The sequence below is a fragment of the Panthera pardus genome, unplaced genomic scaffold, assembly GCF_024362965.1.
Source record: "Panthera pardus isolate Hobbes unplaced genomic scaffold, ASM2436296v1 HiC_scaffold_20, whole genome shotgun sequence".
In the NCBI taxonomy this organism is placed as follows: Eukaryota; Metazoa; Chordata; class Mammalia; order Carnivora; family Felidae; genus Panthera; species Panthera pardus.
Window position 1 is genome coordinate 57,077,917 of NW_026526766.1, and position 13,916 is coordinate 57,091,832.

At 51.3% G+C, this 13,916-nt stretch overlaps 3 protein-coding genes across 6 annotated transcripts; 1 reads left to right on the plus strand and 2 right to left on the minus strand.

Moving 5' to 3' along the window:
• Window positions 1–1,905: 1,905 nt before the first annotated feature.
• SIT1 (signaling threshold regulating transmembrane adaptor 1) lies at window positions 1,906–7,158 on the minus strand. Of its 3 annotated transcripts, none has more exons than XM_053908087.1 (6): window positions 6,655–7,158; window positions 3,408–3,606; window positions 3,158–3,293; window positions 3,014–3,072; window positions 2,835–2,896; window positions 1,906–2,744 (listed from the first exon to the last, which is right to left on the minus strand). In XM_053908087.1, exons 2-6 carry the CDS (start codon window positions 3,451–3,453, stop codon window positions 2,511–2,513), a joined length of 537 nt encoding a protein of 178 aa, XP_053764062.1. In that variant the 5' UTR covers window positions 3,454–3,606; window positions 6,655–7,158; the 3' UTR covers window positions 1,906–2,510. The 3 variants fall into 3 exon arrangements, with proteins under 3 accessions (XP_053764062.1, XP_019310117.1, XP_053764061.1); XM_019454572.2 differs by having other exon boundaries at window positions 3,408–3,485; window positions 6,620–7,158; XM_053908086.1 differs by having other exon boundaries at window positions 6,620–7,158.
• A 311-nt stretch (window positions 7,159–7,469) lies between these two features.
• CCDC107 (coiled-coil domain containing 107) lies at window positions 7,470–10,005 on the plus strand. Of its 2 annotated transcripts, none has more exons than XM_019454570.2 (6): window positions 7,470–7,639; window positions 7,729–7,880; window positions 9,221–9,281; window positions 9,373–9,463; window positions 9,560–9,672; window positions 9,754–10,005. In XM_019454570.2, the coding sequence occupies exons 1-6, from the start codon at window positions 7,534–7,536 to the stop codon at window positions 9,975–9,977; spliced, it is 747 nt and encodes a 248-aa protein (XP_019310115.2). In that variant the 5' UTR covers window positions 7,470–7,533; the 3' UTR covers window positions 9,978–10,005. The 2 variants fall into 2 exon arrangements, with proteins under 2 accessions (XP_019310115.2, XP_019310114.2); XM_019454569.2 differs by having other exon boundaries at window positions 7,471–7,639; window positions 9,218–9,281.
• A 262-nt stretch (window positions 10,006–10,267) lies between these two features.
• On the minus strand, window positions 10,268–13,881 carry ARHGEF39 (Rho guanine nucleotide exchange factor 39). The gene is made up of 9 exons (XM_019454561.2): window positions 13,674–13,881; window positions 13,376–13,470; window positions 12,994–13,114; window positions 12,622–12,740; window positions 11,941–12,011; window positions 11,565–11,693; window positions 11,155–11,384; window positions 10,813–10,901; window positions 10,268–10,645 (listed from the first exon to the last, which is right to left on the minus strand). Exons 1-9 carry the CDS (start codon window positions 13,809–13,811, stop codon window positions 10,630–10,632), a joined length of 1,008 nt encoding a protein of 335 aa, XP_019310106.1. The 5' UTR covers window positions 13,812–13,881; the 3' UTR covers window positions 10,268–10,629.
• Between the last annotated feature and the right edge of the window lie 35 nt (window positions 13,882–13,916).

Consider the following 13,916-nt stretch of genomic DNA (forward strand, 5'->3'; position numbering starts at 1 on the left):
CAGAATTAGTCAGAACTCGTGGTTGCAAGAGATAGAAAATCTAACTTAGAATGACTTAAGCAAAAAAAAAGAGAATGCATTAGCTTACATAACCAAAAAGTTCAGAAGGCAGATCTAGCTCTGGTCATGTCTGATTCCAAGGTTCAAATGAAGTCATTAAGACTTGGTCTCTCTCCATGTCCCAGCTCTGTTTCCCTCCTTAGGGCCAAAACAAGCTTGGAAGTTTAGACTCTTCTTGACGGAGTACAGAGCAAGGCCAAAAATGGGAGGGGTCTTGGCTGGATGGCTTCCTACGCCCCGCCCACCTATAAGTAATTCCTTAAGAACTTCCAATCTTTGAGCATTTGGCCGTCCCAAAGACCCTTCCTCTTCAGATCTTAGGCTTATCCTCTATCCTCTTAGCTGGAATTTCAGGAAGAGGGAGAAAGCTGGGGCTCCAGAGTGGCTTCCCCTAATGATCCGCCCCTGGGAATTTGCCAGGAACAGGGCACTTCTTATGGCTGGAATCATAACCAGTCAGGGAAGGGAGGCCACTAAGGAATGCACTCCTGGAGCTACAGAAGGGGAGAGAACTACCAGGTATTTGGGAAAGGAGTTGACCAGCTAGAGAGATGAGGCATGGGAGTCCTCGGAAGGTGTCTGAGGTGGATCCGGCTTCCCCAAATTATATTTCCCAGATACAGGGATCAATGAGTAAGTTGCCACAGTCCTGGCCTGAGGGCCTGAGGGCCTATGCTAGGGCACGAACCTCGGTGATAGACAAGACAGTGAGAAAAATTGAAAGGTTGTAGGGATCAGGGAACCGCAAGTTTGGCGCTCAGCGAAGTTCAGGGCTAAACTCGGCGCGGGGGGTGTGGGGGGGTTGGATTGGGGGGGTGGGGAACGGAACTGTCGGGACTACATTTCCCAGCATGCCGCGGAGGGGAAGCTGTACGCATGCGCAGAGGTCGTGGCAGGCCCGTATGGTGCCTGGCGGGGGCGCTCGGAGTTCGATCGTGAGCTGGCGGAGACCTCAGCAGACAAGGGAAGCTGGTGTGGGGGCGGAGTTTAAGGCCTGGGTTGGTGGTGGTACTGGCTCGGCTGCAATTTCCGGCTGGTCACAGAGGTTGGGGGACCCCAAATCCCTTCTCTTACAGAGTCAGGCTCTCACGTACCCCAGACCGCGGACACCTTGAGCAGTCTTCAGACTAGCAATTCTCAGAACCCCACATCCCGCTGCCAGTGGTTCCCTGCATCCAGTGCAGGCCCCGGAAGCCACCTTCCCTCCCACACAGCCTCAGCTGCCTGCTCTTTACCGCGACCGGGGCCTCATCCGGGGGAGGTCTATGTTGGGGTCCTCAGAGGTCCAGAAACCCCGGGACATTTGGGTTATTCTGTGTGTGTGCAGAGGGTCCCCCATCTCATTGGGATCACCAGGCTGGACTCAGGCGCACCGTTCCCTCTTCTGCTTTTCTCCGAGACTGTGAGTGGGAAGGAGAGAATTTCAGAAGTAGAAGCCTCGGCTTCCACTGTCTTCTACCCGTGAAGCCTCCGAAAGGTCTGTCAAGCCACACTTGCCTCTACAGAGGCCGTAAGAAGATGGGTTGTGGTAGACCTGAGGTTGTGGCTGGTGGCAACGCAGTCATGGAGGCCATGGGGAGAGTAGGTTGGGGGCTGGTGAGCTCCAGGTGATGGGAGTGGGGTGACTGCACATCCTGGCAATGTTCTAGCAGCAGCTTGAGGAGCAGGGCTCTTGCCTCCACCCCAGCACCCACCCTTGGCACTGTTGATGCCACCGACCCCAGCTTGGTCCATCTTCCCCAGCTAGGTGCCCCCGGAAGTGCTCTGTGCAGACAGCAAAGCTCACACCCCTACAATGTGGGGCCTGCTGCAGTTCTCTAGCCCTCTAGATAAAAATCTAAACACTTTCTGAGACGTAGAAGTTTTATTTGAAAACTTGGGGACACAACAGAGGCAGCAGGATGTGGACTGGTATTCTCCTGCCAGTGTTCTTAGATAAGAAGCCAGGCTTGGGTTCCTCAGGTCACTAGATTCCAGGATCCCTCCAGACTATGGGCTCCTGAGGAGTATACCCATCCTTGTCTTCTCAGGCTGTTCCCCTTTCCACCACTGCCCACTTCCTGTGTCCGAGGGAACACTGAAGTGTTAGGGGTAGACTTTAAAGGAGCGGAAGTGGAGAATCTGGTTAAAATCCACAAGGAGGAGGAAGTGAGAACCTAGGAGCTTGGGGCCTTAGAGTAATAGATGGGGGGAGGTGGATGGAGAGGGGGCCACTGCCTTTGTTTCCTCCCTCCCCAAGAAACTGGGGACCTACTTACTGTTCCCCTGAGATGTCTCCCTCATAACTCAGATAGGAAGTTTGGGGAACGTTACCTCCTGTGACTGGGCAATGGCTGCATGTCTTGGGTGGGGGTGGGGGGCAGCTGGGAAACAGTCATTCCAGGGACAGGGTAGCAGTAGGCTAATGGAGGCTGGGGCGATGCTTGCCCCACTCTGCCAGGCCCTCCATCTCAGCTGGGTGCAGGCTGGCTATTGGCATAAGCCTGGTCTGGGAAGGAAGTCCGCGCTCTGCGGGTCTGGGCACATACTGAGGCGTAGAGCTCAGGCTCAGGGCCTGAGGCCTGGGGCTTTGGCTCAGAATCCAGCACCACCTCTGAGTACTTGATGGGGGTTCCAGGGCTGGGGATACGGCCCTGAGAAGGCCGCAACTGCAGGCTGGTATAGCACATCACTTCCTCTGCAGCCTAGAGATTCAAAGCTGTTAGAAGTTCACTGGACCCTTGGAAAAGCCCCCACTTCCTTCCCTCCCCTCTTCCTCACCACAAATGACTCACCGTGCTGGGGCCTCTAGGCGTTGGATCCTGCTGATCTGGCCCTGGTTCCTGAGACAGCCGACCTGGGACAGGGAACAGTAGTGATCTGGTTACTTCTTGTTCCTCCTCCTGCAGTCCCTTATCCCACCCACCCAGGACGTGCGTGGCCTCTGTGCCCCTCCCCTCTGTCAGCTTCCTACCAGTCTGAAGATAATGCAGGTTCCCATACAGAGGGACCTCTTCCACAGACCCTCCAGGGCTGCAAGACAGAGATTAGAGGATGAGTGGGGACTTCTTGGTAAGGAGGAACTCTTGATCACCTATCTCTGTTGTCCCCTACTCACCGTCTCTGTCCTGGGTGGCTCTGGCTTCGGCCACTAGTCCATCGGAACAAGTGCGCAGCCAGTGAGATGAGAAGCAGCAGCATCGCCGCCACTAAGAGGGCCCATAGTCCCCAGGCCTGGGCAATGGAGGGGATTCCTGTGGATGCCAGAGGATGGATGGCATTACTGCCCAACGCAACCCTCCAGGTCCTAGCAAGTGGGACATGGGACCATGTGACCCCTCCCCCTGCCCCTGCCCCGCCCAGCTCACCGGGCACTAGCTGATCCGAAGTGTAATTGTCACATCTGCTCCTCATGACTGCTGATGTGGGAGCCAAGTCTGCAAGTCCTGTGCCGAAGGGTCAGCCTGGTTTACGACCTGATAGCCGCTGCAGGCCCCTTCACTCTCACCCCTCCCTGGGCCCGGCCCCCACAGCTCAGCATCTCCAGTACTGGTGGTGGCAGAGTCACTGGTTTCCGGGGAGGAAGGGGGAGGGGATGGATGAGTGCAAGAACAAAGACACCGCCCTGTGCCTGCACCTGCGCCACCCAGCAGCTTCCAGGCTTCCGCCCCCACCCTTTGTGGCCCTGTACCCCCTTTGGCCAGAAGAGATGCAGGCCTGAGATTATGTGCCGCTGTGCAGGTAAGCCCATAAAGACTCGCAGGGGACAAAGTAGCATGAGGCAGGAACAAGACAAGGAAGCCACACCTTATGACAGAGATTCCCTTCTGCCACAGGTGTCTGCCTTTTCTCTCCAACTCTGAGACCCATGCAAGAGAATGTATTCCTCACTGAGCATGCTGCAAAGAGGAATGGGACGGGGAGGCCTCCCGATACCTACAATCCCACCACACCCTAAGGCTGACTGTAGGGGATAAGATCACCATTGTCATTATTACTGGTATAATAGTTTAGGGGATAGAGGAAATTTAAATTCTCTGCTCCAGACCCACTTCATCCAAACTGTCCCTAAGAACTGTCAATCTCAAGAGTTACTTGAATTAAAGAAACCTCTGCCCCAGTACTATCCTGGGAAACTGAGCCATGTCTTTGCACTTGTTCACTTCAGGGAGTAGTGTACCTGCCCTACCCAGATATAGACCAACCACATGGGATGCTATTGACATGGGAAGAAGGATTTCAAGTTCCTTAGACCAGATGTCAGTGATATGTCTGGCCAAATTCCCTAAAGGCAATGATCAGTTGAGGACCATTTATTATATTATACCTGGCCTGAACCACCTGTTTACATTGACTGTGCCAGTTGGCTTAGGTTCAAGGTTTGGACTACACTGCTCTGCAACCAGGCTGCCTCCTGATCATCAGCTAAACTATGACAACTCCCCTGAGTGTGGGTCTCTCCTCTCTACCCTGCCCCTTACCTTTCTGGAAGAACAAGAAGATACACTCTTATTCCATTCATTTCATTAGCATACATATACTTCATTCATTTAAGTCACACATGCTGATTGCTTGCTTATGTGCCAAGCTTTGGAGATAAAATTGTGAGTGGGAAATGGTTTTCTTCCTCAAAGTGCTCTTGATCTAATTAGGAACACGACCCTGTGTATCCCAGACAATTAAAAGGCAGCGTGGAACACAGGGAAACTACCCAAGTCTGCCTGGAGAAGTCCTGGGTGGAAGAGCTGGGGGTTGGGATGATATGAGGTGCCTGATAGGGAGACAGAAATGAGTTGGAATCTCTGACTTGCCTCTTACCTGTATTGTACCTGATTAACTTACTCAACCTTCCTGAACCTTTGTTTCATAATTCTTTAAAAGAGCTTAATTATATTTACCTGTTGGGTCATATTTCTTTCTCTTTTTTTTAATTTTTTTTATGTTTATTTTTGAAGGAAAGAGAGAGAGCGTGAGTGAAGGAGGGGAAGAGATGGAGACACAGAATCTGAAGCGGGCTCCAGTCTCCAGGCTGTCAGCACAGAGCCCCTCGTGGGGCTCGAACTCACAAGCTGTGAGATCATGACCCGGGATCATATTTCTTTCAACAAGGATTCATTGAGTGCCGGCTAGCACCAGGTGCTATACTTAGCTATAGGGATAAAATGATAAAGAAAAGAAATATGGCCCCTGCTCTCCTGCAATTAACAGTCTAGCAGTATTTTCTTTTTATAAGCAATTTTCATAGAATAATTGACTTTTAATTAACTGATTTTAATAAACCAAAATGGATTTTTTCCAATTTTATTAAGATATAATTGACATGTGATAGTGGTTTTGATCAGGGAAACAAAGGCAAGAAAAATATAGTTCAAATTTCCTTACAGCTTGCAAGCCCACTGATAGATACCTGAAACATGCAGAGCGTGACCTTCCTCAAAGAACTCGTAGCTGCCTTAGTGCCTTAAAGTTTGTATTTTATTAAACGCTAAAAGTGACCTTACTTAACAGCAACTAGCCCCTCAAGGTCCTGAAAGCCTTGCTTCAAAATTCCTTAGAAACTTACTTTACCTCTATGCCCCTTCCCTCCACAAACTTAAAAGTATATAATCAAGTCACTCCTTAACAATCCCAGTACAGTTCTTTCTGCACCATCCCCATGCTATAATAAAATCACCTTTTTGCACCAAAAATGTCTCAAGAATTTTTTTCTTAGCTGTTCTCTCATGAACCCCACTTCAAATTTCATCAGTTTGAAGAAAGTACAATAGTTGCACTAATGAATAAATTAGAAGTTAAGGGTTCTGGGGGCGCCTGGGTGGCTCAGTCGGTTGGGCGTCCGACTTCAGCTCAGGTCACGATCTCGCGGTCCGTGAGCTCGAGCCCCGCGTGGGGCTCTGGGCTGATGGCTCAGAGCTTGGAGCCTGCTTCCGATTCTGTGTCTCCCTCTCTCTCTGCCCCTCCCCCGTTCATGCTCTGTCTCTCTCTGTCTCAAAAATAAATGTTAAAAAAAAATTTTTAAAAAGAAGTTAAGGGTTCTGAATGAAGGAAACACAATTTGAGATATGAAGGTTGTACATATAGTCATTGACTGTACAGAAAGTAAGTTTCAGTGGAAGGTGCCCAGGAGTTATAATTTCAAGTGCCTGGCTCAAAGCAGCTGCTCAAGTTAAAATCACTAGTAAGTAGGCACGATTCTAAGCATTTTACTTGAATTATCCCCCTTAATCATCATAACAGCAGTGAGGTAAATCTGTGTTATCACTACGTTATCACACTGAGGAATGGAAACTCCTCAGAGTAGAAACTAAGGCACAGAGAGAATTAAGTAACTTGACCAAAGTCATTTAGCTTTCATAGGGGAGGCAGGATGCTAGTCCAGGCTATCAGTCCACATTCTACTATGTGCCATGGTACACAATAAATAGTGGCTATTACAGGCATTTTTGCCCATTGGAGAAGGTAGAGAAGAAAAGGCCGTGGCAAGAAAAGGGAATTGCAAAATATATGTATATATAATAGCGATACAAAAAAAAAAAGTGTCCGCCCCTCCCCCCCATTATGGCTCAGGGCATAATCTCACGGTTTATGGGTTCGAGCCTCAGGCTCTCCACTGACCAAAGGGAGTCTGCTTGGGATTTTCTCTCTCTTCTCTCTTGCCATTCCCTTGCTCGTGCGCTGTCTCTCTCTCAGCGTTAAAAATTTTTTGTTTAATGTGTTAAGCCACACGAGGAAGAGGTGTTTCAATGGCTGCAGGAGCCCTGCCGAGGGGCTTAGACGATGCCAGGGTGATCCCCACGCGTCCCAGCTAAAGTCTAAATGTCTGTGGCATATACCAAAACTACAGCCGCACTGAGAATGAGCCCCGTGTGGTTGGTGCGCACAAACGCACTGCCTGCGTAACTAGGAGAGCTGACTGAGGACACACCCCTGCAACACGCCGCTCAGCTCCCCCACGCCGTACACGGAGGGGGGGGGGGTCGCTTCTTAGCGGACTTTACAGTGAAACACAGGGAAGGTCTACGCGCGCATGCACGTGGCACTCTCTGCCCGCGGTCCGGGGACTTTCCCCTAGGCGTTAATAAGGAACATGTCCCCCGTTTGTAGCCTAGGAAACAGGCCTTCAGCACGAACTGTGTGCAATGGTGTACAGGCTCTACTCTTTTATAGGTCCAAGACGGTATTCATCAAATGGTTAGGGTGAATAGATTGGTAGCATAAGAAATAAAAACGACTTTCCAGCATAATCTTACAAGACTGTAGACTTCTAGAATCTTTCTGATTAATAGGATTCCTAACTAGATAAGAAATGAATTAATTTAGGAAAGCAGGGCAAAAGTCCTATGCTAATAAGTCTGCCCCGCCCACACGCTGAGTGGGCGTGGCCTCCCAGTGCAGCCGCGAGCAGGACCCACACACACCGCTCCGTGTACGCATGCGCGCTGGTGCTCCCGGACAACGCTGGCGCCGCCCGGGGCCGTCATTCTGTGGTCTGCAATGGCGGACTCGGTTCCATGTGTGGGTGTGCTGGGGTTGCTACTTGTGTCTGCACTGCCCGGGGTCCTCGGAGACCGCTCCAGCCCCGACCTCCGGGCACACCCAGGTATCAGCGAGGGCTACTGGAGGGAGGCTAGGACTGCCCACGGGTCCCAGGCCCCAGCCCTACTGACCCGCCTCTGCCCTCCTCCGCAGGAGACCCCTTCCAGGTCGGCCCTGAGGCCGCGGAACCCCGGCGACGGCCGCCGCCCAAGGACCAGCGCGAGCGGGCCCGGGCCGGGGCTCTGCCTCTGGGGGCGCTGTACACCGCAGCTGTCGTGGCTTTTGTGCTGTACAAGTGTTTGCAGGTGCGGGACGACCAGGGGTGGGATACCCCGGGCCTGAATTTCCCATGAGGGCGCTATGGTACCATGAACAAGACACATCCTTCCGTCTGTAAACGAATATAGTAGAGTTCCTTGGCTTCCCAACATTATGGGGTTATTTTAAGCACCCATCGAGGTAGCGGATGTGAAGGGCATTTGGTAAATTGTAAATAAATAACGACCACCACATTTAATCCTCCCGACAATATAATGAAGAGATTAAGTCACTTGCTCAAACTTACCGAGCAAGTAGTAACTAGTAGGGCTGGGATTTGAACCCAACAGCTAAATATCCATACTACAAAAGTGGCTCCTGGTAGGATTCGTCTTGACACAAGGTGTGGATTGCTGTAGCCAGTGTTCAAGGTACCAAGCAGTTTCATGTTCACCTTAGAAAGGAGGCCCTGAAATGTGAACTGACAGAACATTTTGGTGTATTGAAATAGTTGAAATGGAAAGTAGTACCTCCCAGGGCTCTGTCTTCAACCCCGGCCCTATTACTTATTTGCATTGGGAAATAGGGGGCTGAACCAATTTGGAGAGGATACGAAATTAAAAAGGATAGCTAATCATGATTCCAAATAGAATCATGGACAGGCTAGGATGAGGGACCGGATTCACTGATGACATTTAACGAGAAATGATAATCTATTCTATTTTTGGACCCACGTACTGTCTGGACGAAACTTAAGTTGGAAGTTCATTAGTTGAATAATAAAGTTCAGTTGTGTGATGTAACAACTTCCCACTTCCCAAATCAATGCTAGCAACAAGGTATTGCACCATATCTTCTGCTCACAACACTCGTGGAGAATTTTATTCTCTTCAAGGTGCTACTTAAGAGTATTATGTGCTCAGTAGAGCAACCAGAGAAAACCATGTCAAATGAGCACCAACTGAATAAAGTTGGCATTATTAACCCAGAGAAGACAATGGGGAAGGGCAGTGGGCAAGGAAGATGGTCTTCCAATTCCTGAGTGGCTATGATGTTGAAAAGACAGGATTTTGGAAGGCACTATGGAAAGAAGAGACATGAAGGACAATTTTTGGTTTTGTATATAAACTAACAACCAGAGCTTTATCAAATTGGAGACAGCTGCTCATTCCCGGAGGTGTTTCTTTAGACTCAGTGACTGTGGAGGGGGGGCATACTGACCTGCTTCAGGTCACAGGTGAGGAGCTTGATTAGATGTGATTGTGATTCTCTGAAGTAAAGACCCCATAGCTTTCTCTACAAATTATCCACGTCTTGCTGGCTTTGGAGACTGAGGTGATGGAGAACCTTGTTGCTGCAGTATAGCCCTCTCCTCCTTCTACAGCAGGGGAAAGATGAGAATGCTGTTCTCCAAGAGGAGGCAGGCAAGAAAGAATCACTGCAGTCAGGTGGGTTTTGCACAAGTCTGTGTTTGGTGGGGGATCAGGGGACAGCAGAAGGTATAAATAACCATTGCTCTCCTTTCTCCCTTACCCCCAGAGCAACAGTTGGCCCAGTTGACACAACAGCTGGCCCAGACAGAGCAACACCTGAACAATCTGATGGCCCAGCTGGACCCCCTTTTTGAGCGGTAAGAAGAGCAATGAGCCTGTGGCCAGAGGAACTTGTGATAGGTGGCAGAGGTGGGGACACGTACTGGGTAGCCTCTGAGTGGATATTTCTGCAGTGTGACTACCCTGGCTGGAGCCCAGCAGGAGCTTCTGAACATGAAGCTTCAGACCATCCACCAGCTGCTACAAGAGAGCAAGCCAAACAAGGGTGTGGAGGTTCCAGAACCAGGTAAAAGGTTGGGAGGTGAGAGTCTGGTGGAGGTAGCAACCGTTTCTGAGACAGGAATATTCCTGATCTTTCCCCTCACAGAGGCCAGCATACCCTTTCCTGAGGACTTATGTATAGAGGAGGAGGAGGAGGAGGCTGGTGACAGTCTGGCCTGGGAGGAGCCCTTGAACTGGAGCACAGAGACAAGGAACCTAGCTCCTCCCTGGGAAGTGGAGCAGGGGCTAAGGAGAAGATGCAGCAAGGCTGTGGGAAGGGCCGCGGCCCCAGTCCCCGCCTGGGAGGAGGAACGACAGCTGAAGGTTTAGTAAAACAAAGTCTGTTCTTGTGACTGGATATTCCTGTGTGCTTTTTCCATTCCAGCTGGCCATACACACACCCATACTAGGTGCCCAAGAACAACTGGGCCTTCTTGAAAAGCTTCCCTTATTAGGACAAAACGAGGCCACCTTCCAGTGTGAGAGCTGATAGATAGAGGGAGCTCTAGTTCTTTTCCTTGTATTCCTGAGGCCACCACCATCATGCCAGCCTTCCTGGCACAAAAAACCCTCTTTCTCAAATCCCAGAGCTGAGATAGAGAGGCCTTTCCAAAAAGGAAAACAAAAACAAACCACTTTACTAAAATCCAATGGGAAAATAAATTATAGAAATGCATACAACATAAAAACATCCACGTTTACAAAGCTGTAGTCTTGATGAACGACCGGCTATAAACACAGCACCGGGCTTATCAGTCCCAAAGCCCCTCATCTGTATCGGAGGGGGTGGTTCAGCAGAGGTTCAGTTGGGTCGGACTTTGTTTCCTTATTTTTAGAAGCTGGTTGGTCCCAAACAAACACAAAATGACCCTTCTCAAACCATGAAGCGTTCTGTGTTTTGGTTAGTACTGAAGATTTCTTTGTACTCCTGACTCTGATCTATCCCTCAAGTATCCTGGGTTCTGGAATTTGTAAGATTCCTCTAGCTCTTCTGGCTGCTGTGGAGAGAAGATGGTCAGTTCAGGCACTGGCATGAGCACTCTATTAAGACAAAATCCCTCATGGCATTGGGGGTGGGGGCGGCCCAGCAGATGAAGGACTTGAGATAGGATTAGAACTGCTCATTTCTAGCTCGTGGGTCTTCCTGAGGGAAGACACAACTTACCTGATGGCCAAAGTCAGACTGTGGTGCCAGCGCAACAGCTCTTCCTGGTCTGTAGACATAAGCAGTAGCTTCTCACAGGGAAAGGACAGCTGGGAAGAAATCACCTCTTAGTGCACAGTTCAGAAAGGTCCAGGCTAAAGGTGAAGGCCTTGCTGTTTCCATGGACGTAATTTCAGGCTGAGATGAGAACTAACTATGAACCCCAAACTCCTGTTATCTCAATATAGGTGGCTTAGTTCCTCTGAAGGGGGCCCAGGCCCAGGAGATAAATTAGGTACACAGGTGTTTGAGGTCTATTTTGAGCCTCTCCTACCTGACCTGGGGCTCCCGGCTATAACTTACACTGAGCAGTCCACCACAAGGGCCTCCTGAGTGGCCAAAGACCCTGTGGAGTTGACACTGGGCCATGGGGTAGAGGGCACGGCAGGCAAAGGTGCCACTCTGCAGCAGATGCAGTGGGGGTCGAGGTTTGGCCATGAGGAGCACATCAGAGAAGAGGAAGAACATTCGGGGCCGAGGCTCCCCACGGGGAGGCACTACCAGTAGCCAGCCCTGACGTAGGAACCAGCGACCTGAGGGGTGGGAGAGCTGTTACTCTGGTGCTGCTCCAGGACCACGATCCATGGGAACAGAGGGAAGGGGAGGCTGAGGAAATAGGGTGTATGTGCTGGCAATACAGAAAAAGGAGGGTCAGAAAAGGGCAGTTCGAGGATTGAGGAGTGGGGGAAGAAGGGGAGTAGTGTGCAGACTACCTGAGGTAAGCCCCTTTGCCTGGCGGCCACTGAGCAAAGCCTGAACACGCCGGAGGTGCTGGTCATTCTTCTGTCTCTGACCAATGCTGTGGACTCTCTGAGCAGTCTCACTGATCAGCCGGGCAGCCCCTGCAATAACATCCCCAGCCCTACTCCCAGTACAGCTTTGACTGTGGGTGACTGATGGTGGTGAAAGGCTATTCTGGAGGGGACTAGGGTTAGGGTCTAACCGCTTGAAGAGCAGGCAGGGCAACAGGGACATTGTATACATGTCAGTGGAAGATAGGGGCATACCAGATATTCTTGGAGGTCAGAACCAGAAAGGGATACAGGAGAGGCAGCCTCCTGCCTGTGTTTCAGAGGAGCAAGAACATACGTGTGAGCTGTTGGTGATCAGGGCTGTTGGGACCTGTGTTTTCAGCCAAAGCCATGACAAGATTTTCATACCTGGAGTTAGACAGGTGGAAGTCCATGAGGGGAAGCAGAGCGGGCAAAATTCCCTCTGCCTGACCTACATATCACCCCCTACACACACTTCAGTTCAAGGCCAGGAAAGATCTACTTCAGATTATTGTGTCCCCCTGCCCCACCCTTTCATCTGGGACTCAGAACTTAGGCTCATACCCCATGGCCCTCTTCCATCCCACACCAAAGAGTCAGGAGCAGACTGAGCATAATTTGGGAGTCTACATCCCATGATGAAGTTAACCCAAGGAGGATGCTACAGACAACCTCACTATATGCTCTTAACATCCCCAGGGACAGAAATTCTAAGCTAGACCAACCTCTCATCTCAACAAACTTCCAGATACCTTGTCACTAGCTCTATTACAGGCCCCTCACTTCAATGTAGAGTTCCACATTCCCAGCTAAGGGCCTGAGGCTGCAGACCCCAGGTACTCCAGTGGGTTCACATGTATTCTTGTGAGGTTCTTAGGAGCAGTTTGTCCCAGAAGAGAGAGAGGCAGTGGGAGAGAAGCCATAAGACCCCACAAAGCTGAGAGCGGCAGTCATACAGACTCAGAGAAGTTGGCTGAGTCAAGGTGAATTTACTCACTGCTGGAGCCTCTGCAGAGGCAGAGGGAGCAGGTCCTGAAGATGCAGGCTTCCAAACTCAGGGCGGCCTTCCTGAAGTCGCACAAACCTCCGGAAACGTTTATTTTTCTTTAGTTGTTCCTGGAGTGATGAAGAAAGGGTTGGCAGCAGGGGGAGAAGCCACCCCTTATATTGTACCCATCTGCGTGCCCAGCCCTCTGTAAGCTGTGTGCTCCTGAGAGAACCCCTACAGGGAACTTAGCACAGACCAGGGCACCCAGAGGGCCCTATAAATGTAGTAACAGTATGAATGAAGTTTGTATCTCCAGAGGAAGAGGCAATGTATGGGGCAAGAGGGGATGAGGGAAAGGACTTGAGATCATCTTCAGGTTACCTGCAGGGTGGTCTGGGACCTCTCTGCATTGGCAGCAAATTGGGTGTAGAGCTCCAGGTGGGGGCAGAAGCCTTCCAGCCCCTGTCCCCAGTGCCCTCCTTCGAGGTAGGGAAGCAGCTCTCTGCGTGGGTGAGGACAGTAAAAGAGCAGTCCAACAACTACGCAAGCACCACCTCATTTAATTCGCATAACCTTGCCCCGGAGGTAGTGGTATTACCCCATTTTGCAGAGGGAAATCGGGGCAGGTTAAGGCACTGGGCCAAGACCACAGGTGAGTTAATTGGCAGACTCCGTATCTGACCTCGGGTCACCCTCCAAGCTTCATGCACTGCCAGAGGCCAGGATTCTCCCTCTTCTCTTTCCCCACGCCCCTTCTACTCACTGGCTGGCGCCGTAAATGAGCTCCCAGGGCCCAAACAGGGCCTGGCGCTCCGCTGGTCGCAGGGTGCCCTTGGCTCTCAGAATCCCCACGAAGTACTGCAGGAGGAGAATACCGGTATATACTCTGTAGGAAGACGAAGCTAACGCCAAGCCGCAGCTAGAAACTGCAGAATGCCTGAGCTCCCTTTATGCAGGACAGACAATCCAAGGCCCACTATACTTGGGGTCACGGACCTCGCGGAGACCCTCCCATACCCTGGGGTCCCCGCCCCAAACGGGAGGGCGTGCGCAGCCCGCACCGTGGCCACCAGCCCCAGCTGTTCCTGGTAGCGCCGTTCGGTCTCCAGCAGCTCCCGGGCAGTGCAGGCGCGTTTCCGCTCCCAACGGGCACGCTGCTCTTGCACCGGGCACCGAGCACTGGCTCCCGGCCTCTCCATGCCTGGCTAGGGGGTCAATGCTTCCGGCCTCAGCCCGCCGGTGATTCAAATTCCAACGGCTCCTGGGGCAGGGCCGAGGAGAAGAATGCGCCCCCTTGCGTCGGG